This window comes from Cetorhinus maximus, chromosome 18 (assembly GCF_964194155.1).
Source record: "Cetorhinus maximus chromosome 18, sCetMax3.hap1.1, whole genome shotgun sequence".
NCBI classification, from domain to species: domain Eukaryota; kingdom Metazoa; phylum Chordata; class Chondrichthyes; order Lamniformes; family Cetorhinidae; genus Cetorhinus; species Cetorhinus maximus.
This window is the reverse complement of record NC_135896.1, coordinates 8028770-8055971: the sequence shown is the minus strand read 5'-3', so window position 1 is coordinate 8055971 and position 27202 is coordinate 8028770. Positions and strand designations below refer to the sequence as shown.

Below are 27202 nucleotides of genomic sequence, written 5' to 3'. Positions count from 1 at the left end.
CACTTTAGAGATTGCTGGTCACTAGAGAAAATAGCTCTTCAACACCTAATAAGTTGGACGGGCCCTCCATTCCCTACCTGGACGTGGCAACATCAGATAATAGGTTATTTCTATCAAGATCCTCAATGAGGCTACCACTTACAACTAGCAAGAAACATAAAAATGGACTTTAAGAGCATCTATAGGTATGTAAAAAGGAAAAGATTAGCAAAGATAAATGTGGGTCCATTACAGGCAGGGAGAGAAAAATTTGTAATGAAGAATAGGGTAATGGCAGAGAAACTAAATAATTACTTTGTTTCTGCCTTCAGAGAGGAAGATACAAGAAATCTCCCAGAAATAACAGAGATCCAAGGGACTAATGAGAATGAGAAATTGAAAGAAATTAGTTTCAAAAAAGTAGTATTGGAGTAATTAATGGGACTGAAAGTTGATAAATCTCTGGGAACCAATGATCTACATCCCAGAGCGTTGAAAGAGGTGGTTATAGAGATAGTGGATGCATTGGTGGGCATCTTTCAAAATTCTATAGATTTTGGAATGCTGCTTGCAGATTGGAAGGTTGCAAATGTAAACACATTATTTAAGAAAGAAGAGAGAGGGAAAATGGTCAACTACAGACCTGTTGGTGTGACATCTATAGTAGGGAAAATGCTAGAATCTATTTCTAAAGAATGTGATAACTGGACGCTTAGAAAATAATGGGAGGATCAGGGAGAGGCAACATGGATTAATGAAAGGGAAATCATGTTTGACAAATCTGAAAAGGCTGTGAGGAGACTTGATAGATATATTCAAGATCCTGAGGGGTATGGACAGGGTAAATAGTGAGAAATTGTTTCCACTCAAGAGAACATTAAGAACTATAAGGCACAGATTCAAAATAATTGGCAAAAGGAGTAAACTTGATGTGAGGAAAAATGTTTTCACCCAGAGTGTGGTTAGAGATTTGAACAAACTTTGTGAAAGGGTGATGGAGGCAGATTCAACCGAGGTGTTCAAAAGGGAATTGGATTGCTACCTGAAAAGAGAGACTGTGCAAGGTTACGGGGATAAAGCAGGGGAGTGGGACTAGGTGAAATGCTCTTTCAGAGAGCCAGTGCAGACTCAATGGGCCGAGTGGCCCCCTTTTGCACTATAAAGATACTGTGATGTTGTAAATCAGTTGGAGTTTTTTTGAGATGTAACTAGCAGAATAGATAAGGGGGAACCAGTGGATGTGGTGTGTTTGGATTTTCAGAGGGCTTTCGATAAGGTCCTACACAGAAAGTTAGTAAACAGAATTAGAGGATAGGGAGTAACATATTGGCATAGATTGAGGATTAGTTAATGGATAGAAAACAGAGAGTAGGTATAAATGGGTCATTCTCAGGTTGGCAGGCTGTTACTAGTGAGGTACTGCAAGGATCAATACTTTATTAAGAATCCCAACTTATCTTGTAGTTCCCGACCTCTGCCTGACGACAAGTCCTGACAGGTCATGTGCAGATTGTGAGCAGGCTCCGCACACACAGCACAGCATTAGGAGTTCTTCAGGCTGAGGACAAGCATCCAGTGTGCTTACAAGAAAAAGAAATGGCACGAAAACCCCAATCTCAGGACCCAGGAGCGGGGCAGCATATCAGAGAGAATTCTCAGACAGGACAAAGTGAGAGGGGACAGGGAGATATCCCAGAGAGTGTCAGAGATCTGGGGTAGAAGCTACCAGGAGGAGACCACCACTGGTAGGAACCACTGGGGGGAGGTGTAAGGAAAGAGGTTCCAAGTAGTAAAAGTGCTGTGCTTAGCATTCTTCAGTAGTGAGGGTTCAGGGGAAGCCCTGGAGATCTGAGAAGGGAGCAGAAGGTTGGTGACAGAGTACTGCAGGCTGCTGGGGCAAAGATAACACTTTGGAGTGGTAGGGTTCTGCTCAGCACAGCTGAAGATGTGCTTGAGAGTTCTGCTGGAGTGCAGACTCAGGAATCCAGGGGAACGGAGTCTCATGAGACAAGATTGAAACTTTGCCACCAGGAGAGCTGTCGTTGAGGTAGTCCGAGTTAGAGCAACTTTTGGAGAGAATTCCAAAGCTAGATCTTCAAAGGTGAAGGCTAGAATCCCTCAGGTTGCTTGACTCTGTGTTTACTGAGGTCTGGGTAGATTGCTAAGAAATCCATGCCAATTATTATGCACTGTGGTGCATTTGGCCACAGTTAGTCTGTTTTTCACATGTGTCTCATGTTAATTCTGAATGTTAGAGCATAAAATTGATATTGTAAATAGTTTTATTTTCCGACCTTGCATAGTAAAGTTTACCTCGCGGAGGCTGAGCGTCAACTCGCAGACGTTTCCTCCTACCTCTCCCTGGACCATGACCCCACCACAGAACATCAAGCCATTGTTTCCAGGACTGTCACTGACTTCATCTCCTCTGGAGATCTTCCTCCCACAGCTTCCAACTTGATAGTCGCCCAACCTCGGACGGCCCGCTTCTACCTCCTACCCAAAATCCACAAACAGAACTGTCCTGGCAGACCGATCATGTCAGCCTGTTCCTGCCCCACGGAACTCATTTCCCGTTATCTTGACTCCCTTCTCTCTCCCCTTGTCCAGTCCCTTCCCACCTACATCTGTGATTCCTCTGACACCTTACATCACATCAACAATTTCCAGTTCCCTGGCCCCAACCGCTTCCTCTTCACCATGGATGTCCAATCCCTCTACACCTCCATCCCCCACCAGGATGGTCTGAGGGCCCTTAGCTTCTTCCTTGAACAGAGGCCCCAACAATCCCCATCCACCACTACTCTCCTCCGTCTGGCTGAACTTGTTCTCACACTGAACAATTTCACCTTTAACTCCTCTCACTTCCTCCAAATAAAAGGTGTGGCTATGGGTACCTGCATGGGCCCCAGCTATGCCTGTCTCTTTATCGGGTATGTGGAACATTCCTTGTTCCAGTCCTACTCCCGCCCCCTCCCACAACTCTTTCTCCGGTACATCGATGATTACTTCGGTGCTGCTTCATGCTCTCGTCGGGACCTGGAAAAATTTATTAATTTTGCTTCCAATCTCCACCCCTCCATCATCTTCACATGGTCCATCTCTGACACTTCTCTTCCCTTCCTTGACCTCTCTGTCTCAATTTCTGATGATAGACTGTCCACCAATATCCATTACAAGCCTACCGACTCCCACAGCTACCTTGACTACAGCTCCTCACACCCCGCTTCCTGTAAAGACTCCATCCCATTCTCTCAGTTCCTTCGCCTCCGTCGCATCTGTTCTGATGACGCTACCTTCAAAAACAGCTCCTCTGACATGTCCTCCTTCTTCCTTAACCGAGGTTTTCCATCCACGGTCATTGACAGGGCCCTCAACCGTGTCCGGTCCATATCCCGCGCATCCTCCCTCACGCCTTCTCCTCCTTCCCAGAAACATGATAGGGTCCCCCTTGTCCTCACTTATCACCCCACCAGCCTCCGCATTCAAAGGATCATCCTCCGCCATTTCCGCCAACTCCAGCATGATGCCACCACCAAACACATCTTCCCTTCACCCCCCTTGACGGCATTCCGTAGGGATCGTTCCCTCCGGGACACCCTGGTCCACTCCTCCATCACCCCCTACTCCTCAACCCCCACTTATGGCACCTCCCCATGCCCACGCAGAAGATGCAACACCTGCCCCTTCACTTCCCCTCTCCTCACCGTCCAAGGGCCCAAACACTCCTTTCAAGTGAAGCAGCATTTCACTTGCATTTCCCCTAACTTAGTCTACTGCATTCGTTGCTCCCAATGCGGTCTCCTCTACATTGGAGAGACCAAACGCAAACTGGGCGACCGTTTTGCGGAACACCTGCGGTCTGTCCGCAAGAAAGACCCAAACCTCCCTGTCGCTTGCCATTTTAACACTCCACCCTGTTCTCTTGCCAACATGTCTGTCCTTGGCTTGCTGCATTGTTCCAGTGAAGCCCAACGCAAACTGGAGGAACAGCACCTCATCTTCCGACTAGGCCCTTTACAGCCCTCTGGGCTGAATATTGAATTCAACAACTTTAGATCTTAAACTCCCCCTCCCCCCATCCCCACCCCGTTTCTTTTCCCCCCCCACCCGCTTTTTTTTCAATAATTTATATAGATTCTTCTTTCCCCACCTATTTCCATTATTTTTAAATCTAAAACTAAAACCTTTAGTCTTTCCACCCCACCCCCACTAGAGCTGTACTTTGAATATCCTGCATTCCATTCTTAATTGGCACTTTTCTCAGACAAAGACCACCACCTTCAACACCTCTTTGACCCTTTTGTCTCTGACATCTTTTGATTATCTGCTCACACCACACCCTCAATGTGTCTCTTCCCCCCCGCCCCCCACCCACCTTAAACCAATTTATATTTCTCCCTTGTTGAAACTATGCTGCAGTTCTGCCGAAGGGCCATGGAGGCTCGAAACGTTGACTGATTTCTTCTCCGCCGATGCTGCCAGACTTGCTGAGTTTTTCCAGGTAATTCTGTTTTTGTTTTGTAAAGTTTATTTTGTTTGTTCAAAATCCGTGGAATCTTGTAACTTTATTCTCTTAACAAGTGTCTTGGATCTCAAGCTTTGTCTACTTTAAACAAATAGTTACTGGTCCCTAACCCGATTGTACCAAAAACGTGAGGGTCTGGTCCAGGATCAAAACAAATTGGGGGTACGCCCGGGATTTTCAAAAAGCTTAAGCTTATTTGCGAAAGCTTGTGCTTAAAATAGAGAAAGAAATCAGATAGCATGAACTGGCTAGAGAAAACCTTAGGTTATGGGGTGAAAGAGAGTCTAGTAGTTCAGATGATGAGTCAAGTCTTACTCCGAGCTTTAATATAGCAGTGTCTTTGCCTTGTGTCTAAGTTCACGGAGGACAGAGTTGAGAATTATTTTATCTTATTTGAAAAGGTAGCTACAACACTAAGGTGGCCAAAGGGCACACAGAATCCAATTTTGCAGAGCAGTTCGGTTGGGAAGGCTATGGATATTTATTCTAGCCTTTCGTCCGAACAATACTCAGAGTTTGAGACAATTGAAACTACGATACTTAATGCTTATGAAAATGAAATATTTGTAGAATTTGCTAGGGAGAAAGAAATATTGTGGGACTGGTGGTTTTGGGCACTGAAGCCTGAACAAAATTTTGAGATTGTGAGAGAGTTAATGATACTGCCATAATTTCGCAACAGCATCCCAAAAGCTATGTGGTCAAACCTAGAAGACCGTAAGATTTCTAAGATACATGAAGCAGCAGTCCTGGCTGATATATCACATAGGCAGCTAGGGGGGGCAGTAGATCTCCATTTGTAAACCCACGTGGAAGCTGGAGGTATAGAGAAGAGTCTAGCTTTCGGGTTTCAGCTAAGGAAAACAATAGCATAGAGGTTAAAAGCAATGTAAAGAAACCAGTTTGCTTTTAGTGTCATAAGACAGGGTATCTCAAAGTCAGTTGTTGGAAGCTGAATGGAAAATCAGTGGCAGTAATAGAGACCCTTAAGGAATCTTCATAAAAGACAGTAGCAGTAAACAGATGTTAAAATAATGACAGTGGTGGGAATAACAGGAATTGCCAAGTCAAATTTTTCAACAGGAAAGATTGAGATCTCAAAGTGAACTTAAAGGGGTAATGACATCTGACACCAAACCAAAAGTGCTGGTCAGTGTTAAGACACAGGGTGTAGCATCAGGAATCCAGGGAAGTGTACATTTAATAAAAGGCCTTTTAAAACCCTAAATTGATTAGAATGTGTTATGTGACGTGCATAAGTAACTCAAGGTATTGGAAAGAAACATAGAAGTCCAGAATGGAGAAGCGGTTGACCTCACTCGGAAAGAATTAAATAAGACCCTTTCGGAATAGCATCAGGAGAAACTGAAAGATCTTAAAATGCTCAAGAATCAAACCAAGCCAGAATACCAAATCCTTTTGCGAGGAGAAACAGAGAAGCCATTTAAAGTTGATCATCCTTGAGTTCGGAAAGTGAACTAAAGATGGTATTACGCCTACAGCTGATGAAAAGGGTGACAATTAGGCTTTAACTTAACTGAAACATTCTTTGCAGAGTTAAAGAACCACTGTTGGAAGGTAAAGCTCAGGCTCTGAGTTACAATTGTTCCATGATATTTAAGTCCTGTTAATCCTATTTGTCGCATGTACTTGCTTGTTTGGGTTGAGCCTTTATAACATTGTAAATGTGTAATGGTGGAAAAAATGAAAAAGGCTATTTGTACAGTATGTCATATGCTATTTGTTAGAAGTTTATGATGTTAAGAAATTCTTGTAAAGAAAGCTTCACTATGGTGAAGCCTTCTTTCTCCTAAGGGGAAGGATTTAAGAATCCCAACTTACCTTGCCATCGGGTGGAATTCGGGAACTGCGAGTCCCGACAGGTCCTGGGAGTTTCTGCGCATGTACAGATCAGGAGCAGGATGCACTTGTGCAGCATGGCATCAGGAGCTCTTCAGGCTAAGGACAAGGGTCCAGTACGCCTGCATGAAAAATAAATAGTGCAAACATGCCTATTAGGGGACCCAGAAGCAGGCCGTCATATCATAAAGGAGCCCCAGATAAGGGTTAGGGAGAGGGGGACAAAGAGCGAGAAAGAACTGAGGAAGGAGCCACCAGCTCCTGGTGAGCTTCTGGTGAGACCACCAGCAGGAACCATCAGGGAGAGGAACAAAGAAAGAGGCTCCAAGTAGTTAAAGAGATGCGGTTAGCAGGTTTCTAGTAGAGGGGGCTCAGTAGAAGCCCTGGAGATCTAAGATGGCAGCATAAAGCTGGTGACTCTGTGCGGGCCATTGGGGCAAGAGTAACACTTTGGAGCAGGGTGTTCTGCTTGGTGCAACTGAAGAGCTGAAGCTGTGCTTGCATGTTGCTGGAGTGCAGTGCTGCAGACAGGGGAGAGAGGCAAACTGAATTCCTTTATTTTTCTTACCATCTATCTGAAAGCAGAGATGCTTTAATTTTTTAAATAGGCTGTGGTGTATTTCCCCAAACCCTCTGTTTGTGAAGTCAATTTTAAAGTGACTCGCAGCAAACTCTCTTTAGGGTAAAATCAGAAGTACTGTTTATTCATACATTCAAACCCAGGGAATGGACATTGTGACTATATACACACCCAAGCACACAAAGAGGAGATAAGAAAGAAGAGTTTAACAACTAGGAATCACTAAAAAAAATCAAAGCTATGGATATTAATTCACGTGAATGTCAGAGTCCAGCAAGGATTCCTTCATGTAGGAGTTAAAGTTCAGGCAGGTTCAGCTAGCTGGAAGTAGGAGTTGCTGAATTCCTTCAAGGTTGGTGATGGCGCAGCACAATGCGGTTGGTATCCAGAAACTTGGTTCACTCAACAGGCAATGGCAGGAATCTTCCAGAGAAACCAGGCTTTGAGGAGGTTTAGATTTAATACAGGCTTTGTTGTCAACCTGGAGGCCTGGACAGGCTAGATCTTAACAGCAGACTGACTTGGGATTCTAGGAATGTAACATTAAAATTTTCCAAAGGCCAAAGGAGCTTAGGTCATGTGATGTTGCCCATTAATGAGTCGGTTTTGGGTTAACAATCAGTTTTGATGTCTCTGGTCAAAATCCATTCTTCACCTTCGGAGATAGATGGTGGCTTTTGATGCTTCACAAGTATAACATGTTTCGATGGTTCTTTCTTTGTAGTAAGTTCAGGCTGGAGAGACAGACTATCTGCTCCTCCCTTGCTTTGTTGATTATAATGGGTTCTCATAATTATAGGAGAGAGATTCCACAAGTATGAGGGCTGAGCTATGTCCTGTAATTACTAATAAACGAACATACAAATGAGGAGGAGTAGGGGTCGGCCACTCGGCCCCTCAAACCGGCTCCGCCATTCAATAAGGTCATGACTGGTCTGATTGTAACCTCAACCCCACATTCCTGCCTACAGCCAATAACCTTTCACCCGCTTGTTAATCAAGAATCTATCTAGTTCTGCCTTAAATATATTCAAGGGCTCTGCTTCCACTGCCCTTTGAGGAAGAGAGTTCCAAAGACCCTCAAAAAAAAATTCTCCTCATCTCTGTTTTAAATGAACAACCCTTTATTTTTAACGGGTGACCCCTAGTTCTAGATTCTCCCACAAGAGGCAACATCCTCTCCACATTCAACCTGTCAAAACTCCTCAGGATCTTAAAGGTTTCAATCAAGTTGCCTCTTACTCTTCTAAATTCTAAAGCCTAACCTCTCCAACCTTTCCTCATAAAACAACCCGACCATTCCTGGTATTAGTCTAGTGAACCTTCTCTGAACTGCTTCTAACGTATTTACATATTTCCTTAAATAAGGAGACCAGTACTGTATGCAATACTCCACATGTGGTCTCAGCAATACCCTGCATAACTGAAGCTTAACCTCCCTGCTTTTGTAATCAATTCCCCTCACAATAAATGATAATATTCAATTAACTTTCCTAAATACTTGCTGTACCTGCATACTAGTCTTTTGTGATTCATTAACTAGGACATCCAGGTCCCTGTGAATCGAAGGGCTCTGCAATCTCTCATGATTTAGATAATAAACTTCTTTTTTATTCTTCCTGCCAAAATGGACAATTTCACATTTGCCCACATTATGCTCTATTTGCCAGATCTTTGCCCACTCACTTAACCAATGTCCTCTTCACAATTTACTTTCCTTCCTATCTTTGTGTCGTCAGCAAATTTAGCAATCATTCTTCAGTCCCTTCATCCAAGTTATTTATATAAATTGTAAAAAGTTGAGACCCCAGCACTGATCCCTGTGTCACTTGTTACATCCTGCCAACCAGAAAAAGACCTATTTATGCCAATTCTCTGCCTGTTAGCTAGCCAATCTTCTATCCATGCCAATATGTTACCCCATACACCATGAGCTATTACTGTTGGAAGTTTCCAGACTGTAGCCAACTTGCAAATCATATGACCTGTAACAGCTATGGTTTTGGTCCAGCAAAGTCCATTTTGAAATAAGCAGAAAATAAGGCTTTATTTAAACAATTCATGATCTCTTTCATGTCTTTGGGCATGAGAGCAGACTTGGGAACCCAGGGGAACAGCGTCTCAGGAGACAAGATTAAAACCTGTGAGGTGAGCCATTGACGAGGCCGTCCGAGTTGGGAGCGTCTTTTGGAGAGAATTCCAAGGCTACGTCTTCAAAGGTGAAGACTAGAATCCCTCGTGAGAGAGACAGAGTTTCAAAGAGATTGGTGACTCGGTGTTTACTTACATTTGGGTGGGTTGCTGAGAAATCGTGGCATCTAGCTTGGTCGCATTTGCCATTTTTTGTGCAGTTTGGTGCGTTCGACCACAGTTTGCCTGTTTTTTTTAACATGTACCTCATGTTAATTCTGAATGTTAGGGTATAAGTTTGATATTGTAAATTGTTTTATACTCTGGTCTTGTATAATAAAGTTTATTTTATTTGTTCAAAAACCATGGAATCTTGTGGTTTTATTCTCTTAGCAAGTGTCTTGGATCTGAAGCTTTGTCCACCTTAAGTTACATGCCTCTAACCGAATTGTATCTAAAATTGTGGGCCTGATCCAGGGTTATAACAACCTGGGCGCCCAGCTATTCACAATTTATATCAATGATTTGCATGTGGGGACCTAATACAATATTTCAAGTTTGCAGATGACACCAAACTAGGTGAGAATGTGTGTTGTGAGGATGATGCAAAAGGGCTTCAAGAGATTTTGGACAAGCTTAGTGAGTGAGTGGGTAAAAACATGGTAGATGGAATATAATGTGGATAAGTGCAAGGTTATCCACTTTGGTAGGAGGAGTGGAAATGCAGAGTATTTCTTAAATGGTGAGAGATTGGCCAGTGTTGATGTACAAAGGGACTTGGATATCCTTGTTCATAAGTCACTGAGTGCTTTCTGCACATGCACGTTAGCTATTAGGAAGACAAATGGTATATTGGCCTTTATCCCAATAGTATTTGAGTACAGGAGTCTTGCTTCAATTGTATAGAATCTTGGTTAGAACACATGTGGAGTATTGTGTACAGTTTTGGTCCCTTTACTCCAGGGAAGATAAACTTGCTGAGAATTCACCAGGCTAGTTCCTGGACTGTCCTACGAGGAGGGATTGAGGAGATTTTTTTTATTTATTTGTTCATGTGATGCAGGCATCATTGGCTAGACCAGCATTCACTGCCCATCCCTATTGTCCTTGAGAAGGTGGTGGGGAGCCACCTTTTTGAACCACTGCAGTCCATGTGTTGTAGGAACACCCACAGCATTGTTAGGAAGGCAGTTCCAGGATTTTGACCCTACGACAGTGAAGGAACAACGATATAGTTTCAAGTCAGGATGGTGTGGTGGCTTGGAGGGGCACCTAAAGGTGGTTGTGTTCCCCTACATCTGCTGACTTGACCTTCGGGGTAGTAGAAGTGGCAGGTTTGGAAGATGCTGTCGAAGGAGCCTTGGTGAGTTGCTGTAGTGCATCTTGTTGCCACTGTGTGTCAGTGGTGGAGGGAGTGAATGCTGAAGGTGGTGGATGGGGTGCAGATCAAGCAGGCTGCTTTGTTTTGGATTGTGTCGAGCTTCTTAAGCTGCACTCATCCAGGTAAGTGGAGAGTATTCCATCACCTTGCTGACTTATGCCTTCTAGAGTCTAGACTTTGGGAAGTCAGTAGGTGAGTTACCCTCTACAGAGTTCCAAGCCCCTGACCTACTCTTGTAGTCACAGTATTTGTATGGCTGGTCCAGTTCAGTTTCTGGTCAATGGCGACCCCCAGAATGCTGTCAATAGGGGATTCAGTGATGGTAATGCCATTGAATGTCAAGGGGAGATGGTTGGAGTCTATCTTGTTGGAGATGGTTATTGCCTGGCACTTGTAATGTTACTTGCCACTTATCAGCCCAGGCCTAAAATTTGTCCAGGCCTTGCTCTGTATGGACTGGGACTGTTTCAGTATCTGAGGAATGGCAAGTGATGCTGAACATTGTGCAATTAACAACAAACATCCCTACTCCTGCTATTATGAAGAAAGGAAGGTCATTGATGAAGCAGCAGCAAACATCCCCACTTCTGACATTATGATGGAGTGAAGGTCATTAACGAAGCAGCTGATGATTTTTGGGCCTAGGACACTACCCTGAGGGACACATGCAGCCATGTCCCAGGGCTGAGATGATTGACCTCCAACAACCACAGCCATCTTCCTTTGTGCTAGGTATAATTCCAACCAGTGAACCATTGGAGTTTTCCCCTGATTCCCATTGCTCCAGTTTTGCTAGGGCTCCTTGATGCCAAGGGCAATCGCTCTCACCTCACCTCTTGAGCTCAGCTCATTTACCAGAATGTTGTCAGGGCCCATAGCCTTTTCAGTTTCCAGTGCCTTCAGCCGTTTCTTGATATTACATGGAGTGAATCGAATTGGCTGAAGACTGGCATCTGCGATGCTGGGGGCCTCAGGGAGGAGGCTGGGCCTGTATTCTATAGAGTTTAGAAGAATGAGGGGTGATCTCATTGAAACTTACAAAATTCTTAAGTAGCTAGACAGGGTAGGTGCAGAAAGGATGTTTTCCCTGGCTTTGGAGGGGTGGGTGGCAGGTAATGGAATCTAGAACCAGGGGACACAGTCTTAGAATAAGGGGGAGGCCATTTAGGACTGAGATTAGGAGGAATTTCTTCACTCAGATGGTAGTGAATCTTTGGAATTCTCTACCTAGAGGGCTTTGGAAGCTAAGTCATTGAGTATGTTCAAGACGGAGATCGACAGACGTCTAGATACCAACATCAGGGGATATGGGGTAAGTGCAGGAAATTGGCACTGAGGGAGACAAATCAGCCATGATCTAGTTGAATGGCAGAACAGGCTCAAGGGGCTGAATGGCCTACTCCTGTTCCTATGTTCCTATTGGACAAATCAAATTGGCAGAGGTAGCCTGGAGGATAGAGTGCATTCGGGACAGTTTCTTAAACAATATATTCTGAAACCAACCAGGGAACAGGCTATTTTAGACCTAGTAATGTGCAGTGAGACAGACTTAATAAAAGATCTTATAGTCAAGGATCCTCTAGGTAGGGATGATCGTAACATGATAGAATTTTGCATTTAATTTGAGGGTGAGAAATGTGGGTCTGAAACTAGTATCTTAAACTTAAATAAATACAATTACAATAGGATGAAGACAGATTCGGTTAAAGTGGAATGGGAAAATAGGTTAAAAGGTAAGGTGGTAGAGAAGCAGTAGTAGACACTTAAGGTTATATTTTGTTATGATCCTGGACCAGATGCTAAAGTTTTTGGTACAAACCAGTTAGGTACCAGTAACATTTTGCTTAGACAAAGCTTGAGATTAAAGACACTTAGAGAATAAAGCCACAAGATTTCACGAGTTTTGAACAAACAAAAATAAACTTTACTATCCAAGGTCAAAAAGTTAAAACAATTTACAATATCAATCTTATACTCTACCATTCAGGGTTAATATGAGATACATGCGAATTAACAGGTAAACTGTGGTTGAACACACCACATTGCACAAGAAATGGCAAGTGCAACCAAGACCGATCCCATGGATTTCTCAGCAATCCACCCAGATGTCAGTAAACACCGTGAGTCAATCTCGTTGAAACTTCATCTCCCTCACGAGGGCCTATAAGCTTTTCACTTTCGAAGGTCAAGCCTCTGAATTACCCCAAAGCTACTCCAACTCAGACTGCCCGAACAACTGCACACCTCCCAAGCTTTCAATCTTGTCTTCTGAGACTCCATTCCCCTGGACTTACAAGTCTGCACTCGAACCTCTACCTACTGGTACAATTTCAGCTCTTACTAGCTGGCTAGCTTCACTGGGCTGGCACTGCCCTGGATTTCACCAAGCTCCAAGCGCACCAGCTACACCAAGCTATAAATGTGTCCAAGGCTGCTTCTGAGCCCTAAACTTTTCCAGCACAGACCCAGTGACCTTCTGCTGCCTTCTAAGCTCCCCAGGACTTCTCCTGAGCCCCAACTGCCTGGAGCTATCAAACGGCTCCTGGGACTGCTCCTGAGCCCCAGCTACACAGAGCCAGCTAACAGCGGCTCTTTTGTTGCCTGAAGCCCGCTGACAGCAGCATCTTTTCTCCTGCTGCAGGACACTTACTCCCACAGCAAACACAGATAAATTGAAACACTAGGACTTTCTTAAACTCTACCCATCAACATGATGACATAGCCTTCCAAGGGTTACTGAATGTTTTTAAATTAATTGTAGCTTTAACTCCCAAAACAAAAAGACTCTTGTGCTGCATTTCTTTGTAAGCAATGTAGTCACCTCATCGCCAATTCTCCAGCTGCATAAGCCCAACTGCTGTCTTATGATCTTACCTTTCTGGCTGTTAACCCTCTAAGTCAACATGGCCCCAACCTTTTAAGTGTAATAGTCTTCAAGTGGTTTTAGTTACACTTATCGCATTTTCTACAGTTAAACTTTAACCTTCCCAGAACTAAAAATTACATCTAAAATGTTATGAAGTATGAATTAGGAATTTATATAACAATTTCATAACTCTCAATAAAGATTTGTTCCATTGAGAAGGAAAGACTACATGACAAAGATGCACCATCCATGGCTAAGGAAGGCAAGGAGGCTAAGGATGGTATCAAATTGAAAGAAAAGATGCACAATGCTGGAATGATTAGCGGTAGCCCAAAGGATTGGGAAAAATTTGGAAACCAGCGAAGGAGGACTTAAAAAAAAAATTAGGGAGAAATTGGAGTATGAGAGAAATCTCACAAGCAAATATGAACACAGACAGTAAATGCTTCTCCAAGTATACACAAAAGGAAAAGAGTTTCTAAAGTAAGCATTGGTCCTTTAGAATTAATAATGGGAAACAAGGAAATGTCACAGACTTTGAATGAGTAATTTGAATCTGTCTTCGCAGGAGAAGACAATACAAAAAGCATCTCAAGTATAGTTGAAAAGCAGGGAGCAAAATGGGGGATGGAATTCAAAATGATCAAGATCACTAGGGAAGAAGTACTAGGAAGACTAAAATGCCCTGGACCTATTGGCCTGCATTCTAGGGTGTTAAAAGAAGTAGCTGCAGAGATAGTGGATACATTGGTTGAAATCTTCCAACATTTCCTAGATTATGGAAAGGTCTCAGCTGCTTGGAAAACCACAAATGTATTGCCACTATTCAAGAAAGAGGAGAAACAGAAAGCAGAAAACTATAGGCCAGTTAGTATAATATCTATCATTGAGAAAAAGCCACAATCCATTATTAAGGAGATAGTAGCAGGACATTTAGAAAATCAGAATACAATCAGGTAAAGTCAATATGGTTTTGTGAAAGGGAAATTGTGCTTGACAAATTTATTGGAGGATGTAACAAGCAGGGTGGATAAAGGGGAACCAGTAGATGTAGTGTATTTGGATTTCCAAAGGCATATCATAAGGTGTCACATACAATAGAAGAGCTAATGGTGTTGGGGGTGATATATTAGCATGTCTAGATTATTGGCTAACTAACTGGAAACAGGATAATTGGGTCATTTTCAGGTTGGCAAACTGTAACTAGTGGAGGAATCTGCTGGGGCCCTCAACTATTTATGAGCTACATGAATGACTGGATGAAGGGACTGACTGTGTTTTGGCCAAATTTGCTGATGATCCAAAGAGGTAGGAAAGTAAGTTGTGAAGAGGATATGAAGAACCTGCAAAGAACTGTAGATAGGTTAAGTGAGTGGGCAAAAATTTGGCAGATGGAGTATAAAGCAGGAAAATGTGATGTTGTCCACTTTGTCAGAAGAAAAGAAAAGCATATTATTATTTAAATGGAGAAAGGCTGCAGAATGTGTGGTACAAAGGGATCTGGATGTCCTTGTATATGAATCACAGCAAGTTAGCATGCGGGTATAGCAAGTAACTAGGAAGGCAAATGGAATGTAGGCTTTTATTTCAAGGGGTATGGAGTATAAAGGTAGGGAAGTCCTGCTACAAATTAAGGGTACCTAGAGTACCCTGTACAGTTTTGCTCTCTTTAATTAAGGAAGGGAAATACTTGCATTGGAAGCAATTCACAGAAAGTTCATTAGGCTGATTCTTGGGATGAAGGGGTTGTTTTATAAAGGAAAGGTTGAACAGGTTAGGCCATTACTCATTAGAGTTTTGAAGGATGAGATCTTATTGAAACATCAACTCTGAAGGGGCTTGATAGGGTAGATGCTGAGAGGATGTTTCCCCTTGTGGGGAGAATCTAAAATTAGGAGACACAGTTTAAAGATATTTCAATAAGAAATTAGGAGGAATTTTTCTCCCTGAGGATCGTTAGTCTTTGGAATTCTCTATCCCAGAGAGCAGTGGAGGCTTTTTTTTGTTCATTCACATGCTGTGGGTGTTGCTAGCTGGGCCAGCATTTATTACCCATCCCTAACTGTCTGTGAGAACATGATGGTAAGCTGCCACAGGCCAGGTGGTGGAAGTGCACCCGTTTCTGTAGTGCAGTGGTTATCACGTTCGCCTCACACATGAAAGGTCCCTGGTTTGAAGCTGGGCAGAAGTGAGGAAAATTTGTATAGTGCTGTTAGGAAGGAAGTTCCAGGATTTTGACCCAGTGACAGGGAAGGAATGATGACATAGTTCTAAGTCAGAACGGTCTGTGGCTTGGAGGGAAACATGAAGGCGGTGGCATTTCCGTGCATCTGCTGCCTTTGTGCTTCTAGGTGGTAGAAGTCGTAGGTTTGGAAGGTGCTGGGGTATTATCTGAATATATTCAAGGCTGAGTTTGACCGATTTTTGATCTTCAAGGGGGTTAAGGCCACAATCAGATCAACCATGACCTGCTTGAATGGCAGTGCAGGCTCAATGGGGCAATTGTCTACTCCTGCTCCTATTTCTCAGCTCTTATGGTGAATTCTGTGTATTAAATCTGTAGGAGTAAATGTCATTAAATAATAAGTTTTATTTAGTTGCAAAGATTAATTTGATAGCATCTCCTGGTGAATTCCCCAGATCAAAACTCCAATAATATGGATCAAGTTAAATGATTTCAGCCAAGGCACAGGGGTTGGTGCATTACAACAGGCCTCAACTACCATGATAAAAGCAAAAAAACTGCAGAAGCTGGAAATCCAAAATAAAAATAAAAATATCTGGAAAAACTCAGCACGTCTGGCAGCATCTGCGGAGAGGAACACAGTTACTGTTTCGAGTCTGTATGACTCTTCGACAGAACTAAGTAAAAATAGAAGAGAGGTGAAATATAAGCTGGTTTAAGGCGGGGTGGGACAGGTAGAGCTGGATAGAGGGCCAGTGATAGGTGGAGATAACCAAAAGATGTCACAGACAAAAGGACAAAGAGGTGTTGAAGGTGATGATATTACCTAAGGAATGTGCTAATTAAGGGTAGAAAGCAGGACAAACAAGGTACAGATAGCCCTAGTGGGGGTGGGGTGAAGGAATCGAAATAGGCTAAAAGGCAGAGATAAAACAATGGATGGAAATACATTTAAAAATAATGGAAATAGGTGGGAAAAGAAAAATCTATATAAATTATTGGGAAAAAAGGGGGTGGGGATGGAGGAGAGAGTTCATGATCTAAAGTTGTTGAACTCAAGTCCTCAACTAACATAGTTTAGGGAAGGGAAACTGGCCATTACCGCCCAAGAGAGAAATTTATTTAAAATGCATTTTTGAAACATGGAATGTTTTTCCACAGGGAATGGTTGAGGCAAACAGCATTATATCTTTTAAGGGAACGCTGGCTGAATATTTAAAGGAGAGGAGTATACAGGGCTATGAGAAATCAGCAGGGCAGAGAGATTGATTTTGGACTGCTTTGGCATAGAGATGTAGATGAATGGTCAGTTTCACACAGGAAGGATTTTGGAGCTAAAACTTATTCTGAAGTGCTGGCTTTTAAAACAAAGTGGGATTTGTGCAAGTTTAAAAAGCGAAACCACAGACTGCAGGAAAATGCAGAATGTGTATTACAGTCATCCACAACCACTGTTACCCAGAGCAGTTAGGAACAATATATCAGGTTTTTGTTTTTGTTTTGGATTTCCAGCATCCGCAGTAATTTTTTGTTTTTATAATATATCAGGGCCTCCCAATAAACATTCACACTTTAAGGGGATGAAGCTAGTGCAGTAAAGGGTCAATTAGCATCTCTTCAAGTCACCTCTTTGTCCTTTTGTCTATGACATCTTTTGGCTATCTCCACCTATCACTGGCCCTCTATCCAGCTCTACCTGTCCCACCCCCCTTAAACCAGCTTATATTTCACCTCTTTTCTATTTTTCCTTAGTTCTGTTGAAGAGTCATACGAACTCGAAACGTTAACTGTGTTCCTCTCCGCAGATGCCGTCAGACCTGCTGAGTTTTTCTAGGTATTTTTATTTTTGTTTTGGATTTCCAGCATCCGCAGTTTTTTGCTTTTATCTTAGTGTTTAATTGACTGCCACTTCTCTTCAAGGAATGCCTACCTTGAAGAAGTATTGCTCTTCTCTCCGTCAGGATTTCCGTCTCTCTCTTTTGCCTTGTTCACCCTCATTGCTTTCCATTTCTCTCCTAGTGTTTGACAAGGTGTTTACTAAAACTCGCTTTCACAGTCATATTTCCTTCCTCAGTGACTGTCTCTGTCTCCGACTTACCTCATGTGGATTTCAACTGAAGTTCCATCCCTCATGTTTCGAACCCACCCAGGATTACAGGTATCTCCTGGACACACAACGCTCCTCGGACTGCTGTTCTCGTCGCATCCTGAGATCCACACTCAGTGCCATGCGCTGCCAGATGAACACACTTGGCCTCTCCCTCCAGCATCACCGCTGCACCCTATTTCTAAGCTGCCCATGCCCCCAGTTTCATTTTATTCTTCGTCTCATCTGACGCCTCAACAAGAAACTTTGTCTCTTTCTTTCAAGTGCAAAGGAACGCAAACTCCAACAACTCATCGACACCAATGTCCATCCAGGACTCTCCACTCCTGCCAGTCCCTCTGTCCCCATCCCGTCTTCCAATCCCAGCCCCGGTCGTGTATTCACCATACCCCCTGACCTTCCCTTCTCCGATGCTGAACGTTCAGTGCTCAGCAAAGGACTTAGTTCCATACCCTTGCGCCCTCATCTCAATGAATTTCGGGCTCGGCACGATGCTGAACTCTTCTTCCGCCGCCTTCGTCTCCGTGCTCACTTCTTTGGGCAGGAGTCCTCTCCCCGTTCAACGGATCCTTTCACCCGCCTCCAATATTCTCCCTCCACCTGGGCCCCCTCCCTCTGGATTCTTACCTTCCCTTGATCTTTTCATTGAGAACTGTCGGCGTGACATCAGTCATCTCAATTTCTCTGCTCCTCTCACCCACTCTAACCTGTCTCTCTCTGAACTTGCTGCACTCCGTTCTCTCAGGTCCAACCATGACATTGTCATCAAACCTGCTGACAAGGGTGGTGCTGTTGTTGTCTGGCGCACTGACCTCTACCTTGCAGAGGCTGAGCGTCAACTCGCAGACACTTCCTCCTACCTCCCCCTGGACCATGACCCCACCACTGAACATCAAGCCATTGTTTCCAGGGCTGTTACTGACCTCATCTCCTCTGAAGATCTTCCTTCCACAGCTTCCAACCTCTTAGTCCCCCAACCTCGGACGGCCCACTTCTACCTCCTACCCAAAATCCACTAACAGGACTGTCCTGGCAGACCGATCATGTCAGCCTGTTCCTGCCCCCACAGAACTCATTTCTTGCTATCTTGACTCCCTTCTCTCTCCCAAGTCCAGTCCCTTCCCACCTACATCCGTGATTCCTCTGACAGCCTACATCATATCAACAATTTCCAGTTCCCTGGCCCTAACCGCCTCCTCTTCACCATGGATGTCCAACCCTTCGACACCTCCATCCCCCACTGGGATGGTCTGATAGCTCTCCGCTTCTTCCTTGAACAGAGGCCTGAACAATCCCCATCCACTACTACTCTCCTCCGTCTGGCTGAACTTGTTCCCTCACTGAACAATTTCTCCTTAAACTCCTCTCACTTCCTCCAAATAAAAGGTGTGGCTATGGGTACCTGCATGGGCCCCAGTTATGTCTGTCTCTTTATGAGGTATGTGGACATTCCTTGTTCCAGTCCTACTCTGGCCCCCTCCCACAACTCTTTCTCCGGTACATCGATGATTGCTTCGGTGTTGCTTCATGCTCTCATCTGGACCTGGAAAAATTTATTAATTTTGCTTCCAATTTCCACCCCTCGATCATTTTCACATGGTCCATCTCTGACACTTCCCTTTCCTTCCTTGACCTCTCTGTCTCAATTTCTGGTGATAGACTGTCCACCAATATTCATTACAAGCCTACCGACTCCCACAGCTACCTCGACTACAGCTCCTCACATCCCGCTTCCTGTAAGGACTCCATCCCATTCTCTCAGTTCCTTCGCCTCCGTCGCATCTGTTCTGATGACGCCACTTTCAAAAACAGTTCCTCTGACATGCCTTCCTTCTTCCTTAACCGAGGTTTTACACCCACGGTGGTTGACAGGGCCCTCAACCGTGTCCGGCCCATCTCCCGTGCATCCGCCCTCACAACTTCCTCTCCCTCCCAGAACCATGATAGGGTCCCCCTTGTCCTCACTTATCACCCCACCAGCCTCCGCATTCAAAGGATCATCCTCCACCATTTCCGCCAACTCCAGCATGATACCACCACCAAACAAATCTTCCCTTCAACCCCCGGCGGCATTCCGCAGGGATCGTTCCCTCCGGGACATCCTGGTCCACTCCTCCATCACCCCCTACACCTCAATCCCCTCCCACGGCACCTTCCCATGCAACCGCAGAAGGTGCAACACCTGCCCCTTTACTTCCCTTCTCCTCACCGTCCCAGGGCCCAAACACTCCTTTCAAGTGAAGCAGCATTTCACTTGCACTTCCCTCAGTTTAGTCTACTGCATTCGCTGATCCCAATGCGGTTTCCTCTACATTGGAGAGACCAAACGCAGACTGGGTGACCGCTTTGCGGAACACCTTCGGTCTGTCAGCAAGCATGATCCAGACCTCCCTGTCACTTGCCATTTCAACATTCCACCCTGCTCTCATGCCCACATGTCCATCCTTGGCCTGCTGCATTGTTCCAGTGAAGCTCAACACAAACTGGAGGAACAGCACCTCATCTTCTGGACTGAATATTTTCAACAATCTTAGATCATGAACTCCCTCCTCCATCCCCATCCCGATCCCCCTTTTTTCCAATAATTTATATATATTTTTCTTTTCCCACCTATTGCCATTATTTTTAAATGTATTTCCATCCATTGTTTTATCTCTACCTTTTAGCCTATTTCGATCCCTTCCCCCCACCCCACCCCCACTAGGGCTATCTGTACCTTGCTTGTCCTGCTTTCTACCCTTAATGTCACCTATTAGCACATTCCTTAGATAATATCACCACCTTCAACACCTCTTTGTCCTTTTGTCTATGACATCTTTTGGCTATCTCCACCTATCACTGGCCCTCTATCCAGCTCTACCTGTCCCACCCCCCCCCACCTTAAACCAGCTTATATTTCACCTCTTTTCTATTTTTCCGTAGTTCTGTTGAAGAGTCATACGGACTCGAAACGTTAACTGTGTTCCTCTCCGCAGATGCTGTCAGACCTGCTGAGTTTTTCCAGGTATTTTTATTTTTGTTTTGGATTTCCAGCATCTGCAGTTTTTTGCTTTTATCTCTTCAAGTCAATGTCCCAGACAAGGTTAGGATTCAAAACCCAATTCCCCTTGCTGATAATAAGGAGGTAAACAAAGAACATGTTGGCAGCTAGATTTGGAAAAAAATACTTTGAAAACACTCAGCCTGTCAGGCAGCACCCATGGAAGAAAGGGTGAGATGTTTTGCATATCGATCCTTCAGAACTGGATGATAATTCAGAAAAATAACATTTAAAAAAGGAACAAAACAAGGGGAAGTAAAAAGGGAAAAGCACAAATATAGCCACCAAAAAGAATCTAAGAAGCTAAGTGGAGAATAAGAGGTAGTTAAAGGGCAGAAGAGATATTTCTACTGCAAATGATAAACTGCGAGGGCCTTCAAACAGGTGAAGTAGTTAGAAATGCTGGAGTATAATGAAGATGACTTGTTTAAGGAAGATGACCATTGATGTAGGGAATCATGGCACAGTGTTTATCTTGCATCATCACACAAAGTTAGTTTCAACCAATTGAATTGAGTGAATCTGATCATAATTGTTGCTCTGTATGTGCACCTTTCTGTGAAATATAGAAGTTTAATAAATTTCACATCACCTCAGACCTCCTTCAGAGAAACTGAAGAAATGTTTGTAAAAAGAGAGATGGATATCCAGTCCAGATTCAGATTTAGATTACGTTACTGTAGCTGTAGTTATAGATGAGATTAACTCAATTCCCATAAAAGACGTTCAGACTGGCAATGGGAGCAACTAATCCCACTAAATTCTAGAAAAAAAGTGTACATGACAAACCCAAATTTGTATCAACAACAAATAAAATCTATTAAAATTTACGATTTGGCTATCTTTAACTGTTGCTATTCATTGTGTTTATGATCACTAGCAAAACAAACAAATGGTATCCTTACAGTCATGTAATCAGATACTTTCTCTGTGGTCATGTTTTACTGCTCTCTTTTTGAATGACCAAATACATGAATCGTACCATTATTTCTGAGACTGATCTCTTCTTCCATTACACAGCTGAGAGTTAAATTATCCTTAACCATTTGGAATATACTTTTTCTTCCCATTATTCCTCCTTGTCTCTCCCACCATTTAATCATCTGTTCTCCATGCAAACACCTCATAAATCATTCAATTTCTTTTCCTGTTTTTTTCTTTTCCCCATTCCTTTGATCCTGCTCTTTTTTATATGTTGTTCATCTGTAATATCGCCTAGATCTGAGGAAGAATCTCAAGGTGTGAAATGTCAAACCCTAGTGGGGGTGGGGTGGGGGGAGGGGATGGTGTGGGGGGAAAAAAAGGCTAAAAGGTGGGAATAAAACAATGAATAAAAATTGAAATAAATAAATATAACAAAAAAAATTATTATAATAATAATGTGGGAAAATATATATATAAAAATTAAAAAATAAATATTTGAAAAAAGGGGATCAAAAAGGAGTGAGGATGGAGGAGAGAGTTCATGGTCTGAAGTTGTTGAACTCAATGTTAAGTCCGGAAGGCTGCAACGTGCCTAATCAGAAGATGGGGTGCTGTCCCCCCAGTTTGCATTGAGCTTCACTGGAACATTGGCGGAGGATGATCCTTTGAATACAGAGGCTGAAGGACAAGAGGGACCCTATCATGGTTCTGGGAGGGAGAAGGAGGTCTGAGGGCAGAGGTGCGGGAGATGGGTTGGACACTGTTGAGGGCCCTGTCAACCACCGTGGGTGGAAAACCTCGGTTAAGGAAGAACCACTGCACCTGCGGTGGTTGACAGGGCCCTCAACCAGCGATCCCTGCGTTCTGGTCTCTTGAATATCCCCAAGTTTAATTGCTCCACCATTGGCAACTGTACTTTCAGCTGTCTAGGCCTCCGTCTACCTGTGATCCCACTCCTTAAGATGCTTCTTAAAACCTACCTCTTTAACCAAGCTTTTGGTCATCTATCTTAATATTTCATGTGGCTTGGCATCGAGCTTTATTTGGTAACACTCCTATGAAATATTATGAGATGCTTTACTATATTAAAAGGTGCTATACGAATTTGTCGTCGTTGCCTGGAGCTGCATGCTGCATGAAATTTTTTTTTTTTTTTTTATAGATTTCTATACAATATGTATCATTCAGTTCAGATGAAAAATTAATTTGTGCTTTCCAAACCACTGGTTATGTAACTTCCGACCATTTTGCAGTCAAACTGGTCACAACAATTTTAGTTAAGGTTTTTCAAAATTTACACTTTCATGGGACGTGGGCATCGCTCACTAGGCCAGCATTTATTGCTCGTCCCTAATTGCCCTTGAGAAAGTGGTGGAGAGCTGTCTTCCTGGATCACTGTAGTCCCTTATTTGAACAGTTATAAGCTTCCAGTAACACTGTGAAGACTATTGTCAAACATGACCACTCAACACCCTTCATTTTGAGGCTAATGGTTAAACATCTGTTCTTCCCACCTTGTGAGATGACTAATCAACTCACTTCATGCTTTTGTAAGTTCTGCAAATAACTCGCCACCTCCTTTTTTAATAAAATGCAAGATTAATCATCTGTAAATCTTTAATAATTCTATCAAAACAATTATAGTTTGAGTTGGTGTAGCTCAAATAGCAAAACTCTTATTTTACAGTTACAATGGAAATCAGTGTTCAAGGTTGCAAACATACTGTTGTAGTCTGGACATCATTCATAAAAACTTGATAATCAGTCTTGTGGTATCTGAACCATAGCATGTCTGTTAACATATTCCAAACATTTTTTTTGTGCATAATCAAGCATTTACTACAGGAGGCAAGATTTTCACATTTCTAGTTACTTTATGTACCCCAATTTAAAGTTACGACTGCAGACTGGATGTATATCAATACTGGTTGTAACCGCCTGCCTTTTGAATCATTATCACATAGCTCAAGCCAACTCACAGGGTTAACAAATGAAATTTCTGATTGTAGTACTGTTTTTGGGCTTATTCTTGTCATAACTTGCATTTGTATCTTTGTGTCCAGACAAAAATCTAAATTTATTTAGCCAAGTTCAGTATGCACGAGAAAAATATATATACTTTATTTCTAAAAAAGTAAACCTCTATAATTACGTATCTCAGTGAACTATACATTGTGGAGTGTGCCAGATATAATGAAATATGCTGTCTTACAGATCCACATTAATTTGTACTTACCTGGAGAGTCAGATCTTGAAATACTGTTGCTGTGCAAATCATCTGTGTCAGTAGAATGCAGATCTGTGTATGATTGAGTCAAACTCAGATTACTGGGTTCCTCGCAGTGTGTAGCCCAGCTGCCTTCTGAAGTAGGAGGCCCTCTTGAACCTAAAAGTAATACAAAAAGCTGCAACGTGAGACAGTGTGAGAACTATAGCACTATGAAGGGAAACAAGGTGGAAAAAAACCTCGTAGTCAGTGGCATTACAATCTGGTATGTGTGCGTGAATGTGAGTGTGTGAATTTTCTCTAAACATCACTTTAAATCTGTTGTATACATGTATTGTGCTTAGCAGCACCTATTAGGGCATACTTCAAGACTATAACATTTCTGGGACTCAGACGATGCCATCTGGGCAATGAGGTGCATTCCTTTGAAATATACCTTTACATATTATGTAATACATTCAAGAGGTGCTCAGGGCTGCTTTCTTTTAATAATTTTATTTGCAAACAACAAGACCATAAGACCATAAGACATAGGAGCAAAAATTAGGCCATTCAGCCCATTGAGTCTGCTCCGCCATTCAATCATGGCTGATAAGTTTCTCAACCCCATTCTCCCGCTTTCTTCCCGTAACCTTTGATCCCCTTACCAATCAAGAACCTATCTATCTCGGTCTTAAATACACTCAATGACCTGGCCTCCACAGCCTTCTGTGGCAATGAATTCCATAGATTCACCACTCTCTGGCTAAAGAAGTTTCTCCTCATCTCTGTTCTAAAAGGTCTTCCCTTTACTCTATTCTTCCTACCAAAGTGCATGACCTCACACTTCCCCATGTTGTATTCCATCTGCCACTTCTTTGCCAATTCTCCTAACCTGTCCAAATCCTTCTGCAGCCTCCCCGCCTCCTCAATACTACCTGTCCCTCCACCTATCTTTGAATCATCTGCAAACTTAGCCAGGATGCCCTCAGTTCCTTCATCTAGATCATTAATGTATAAAGTGACAAGTTGTGGTCCCAACACTGACCCCTGCGGAACTCCACTAGTCACCGGCCACCATCCTGAGAAGGATCCCCTTATCCTCACTCTCTGCCTTCTGCCAGACAGCCAATCTTCTATCCATGCTAGTACCTTGCCTCTAACACCATGGGCTCTTATCTTACTAAGCAGCCTCCTGTGCGGCTCCTTGTCAAAGGCCTTCTGGAAGTCCAAGTAGATAACATCCATTGGCTCTCCTTTGCCTAACCTACTCGTTACCTCCTCAAAGAATTCTGACAGATTTTTCAGGCATGACCTCCCCTTGATGAAACCATGCTGACTTTGCCCTATTGTACCATGCACTTCCAAGTATTCTGAAATCTCATCCTTAATAATGGACTCTAAAATCTTACCAACGACCGAGGTCAGGCTAATCGGCCTGTAATTTCCCGTCTTTTGCCTCACTCCCTTCTTAAACAGGGGGGTTACATTAGCGATTTTCCAGTCCTCTGGTACCCTCCCTGACTCCAGTGATTCCTGAAAGATCACCACTAACGCCTCCACTATCTCTTCAGCTATCTCCTTCAGAACTCTGGGGTGTAATCCATCTGGTCCAGGTGATTTATCCACCTTCAGGCCTTTCAGTTTTCCTAGCACCTTCTCCTTGGTAATGGCCACCATACTCACCTCTGCCCCCGACTCTCTTGCACTTTGAGGATGTTACTCGTGTCTTCCACCGTGAAGACTGACGCAAAGTTCCTATTCAGTTCCTCCGCCATTTCTTTGTTCCCCACTACTACTTCTCCAGCATCATTTTCCAGTGGCCCAATGTCAACTTTTGCCTCTCTTTTACCCTTTATATATCTAAAAAATCTCTTGCAATCTTCTTTATATTACTGGCTAGTTTACCCTCATATTTAATCTTCTACCCCCTTATTTCTTTTTTAGTTGTCCTCTGTTGGTCTTTGTAGGCTTCCCAATCCCCTAGTTTCCCACTGCTCTTCGCCACATTGTATGCTTTCTCTTTAGCTTTTATGCTGTCCCTGACTTCCCTTGTCAGCCATGGTTGCCTCGTCCTCCCTTTAGTATGCTTCTTCTTCCTAGGGATGAATTTTTGCTGTGTCTCCCAAATTACTCCCAGAAACCCCTGCCATTGCTGTTCCACTGTCTTTCCTGCTAGGCTCATCTCCCAGTCAATTCAGGCCAGCTCCTCCCTCATGCCTCTGTAGTTGCCTTTATTCAACTGTAATACCGTTACATCTGATTCCAGCTTTTTCCTCTCAAATTGCAGGGTAAATTCTATCAAATTATGGTCACTTCCTCCTAAGGGTTCCTCCACCTTAAGCTCCCTTATCAAATCTGCCTCATTACACATCAAGCTCCCAAATCAAATCAGATTTTACAAGATCATAGGATAATCACAGGTAAGAAAAGTTATTCATCCAATCTTATCGATCCAGAAAAATTTCCTGTTCAGCATCCAATTGTTTCCTAACTAATCCCAGGGGTTTCACCTGCACTATCACAGAATCAAAGAATTGATACAATGCAGGAGGCGGCCATTTGGCCCATCATATCTGCAAGGCCTCTCTGAATGAGCAACTCCCATTCCCCCACCTTCTCCCGTAACCTTGCACATTCTTCCTTTTCAGATAACAGACCAATTCCCTTCTGAATACTTCAATTGAATCTGCCTTCACCACACTCTCAGGCAGTGTATTCCAGATGCTAACCACTCGCTGTGTGAAAAAGTTGTTCCTCATATCACTTTTGCTTCTTTTAGTAATTATTTTAAATCTGCGTCCTCTCATTTTCAGTCCTTTCACGAATGGGAACAGCTTCTCACTATCTCTGTCCAGATTCCACATGATTTTGAATACCTCTATCAAATCTCCTCTCAACCTTCTTTTCTCCAAGGAAAACAATCCTAACATCTCCAATCTATCTTCGTAACTGAAGTTCCTCATCCCTGGAACCATTCTCGTGAATCTTTTCTGCACTTTCTCTCGTGCCTTCACATCTTTTCTAAAGGTGGTACCCAGAACTGAATACAATACTGTAGCTGAGGCCAAACTAGTGACTTATACAAGTTCAACATAACCGCCTTGCTCTTGTACTCTCTGTCTCTGTTAATAAAGCCCAGGATACTGTATGCTTATTAACCACTCTCAACCTATCCTGCCATCTTCAATGATTAACGCACATATGCTCCCAGGTCCTTCTGCTCCTGCACCGTTTTAGAGTTGTACCCTTTGTGTTGTCTCTACTCTATATACTCCATATTTTCACCACTCTATCTGGGAGCCTATTCCAAATGTTTATCAAAACCTTGTATGAAGAAGTTCCTGATAACAAGCCCAAAGTGAACTTTTCACTAGTTTGTATCACTTATCTGAACTTAAAATGTTGCAAAATTC

General features: G+C 43.2%; 1 protein-coding gene across 5 annotated transcripts in view; it reads right to left on the bottom strand.

Moving 5' to 3' along the window:
- Positions 1-27202, bottom strand: part of ston2 (stonin 2) — a 136762-nt gene that overhangs the window by 67648 nt on the left and 41912 nt on the right. For all 5 annotated transcript variants that reach the window (XM_078562045.1, XM_078562044.1, XM_078562043.1 and 2 more), the window contains one exon: positions 23817-23966. In XM_078562045.1, the coding sequence (XP_078418171.1) occupies positions 23817-23966 (150 nt within the window). The remainder of the gene's footprint in view (positions 1-23816; positions 23967-27202) is intronic.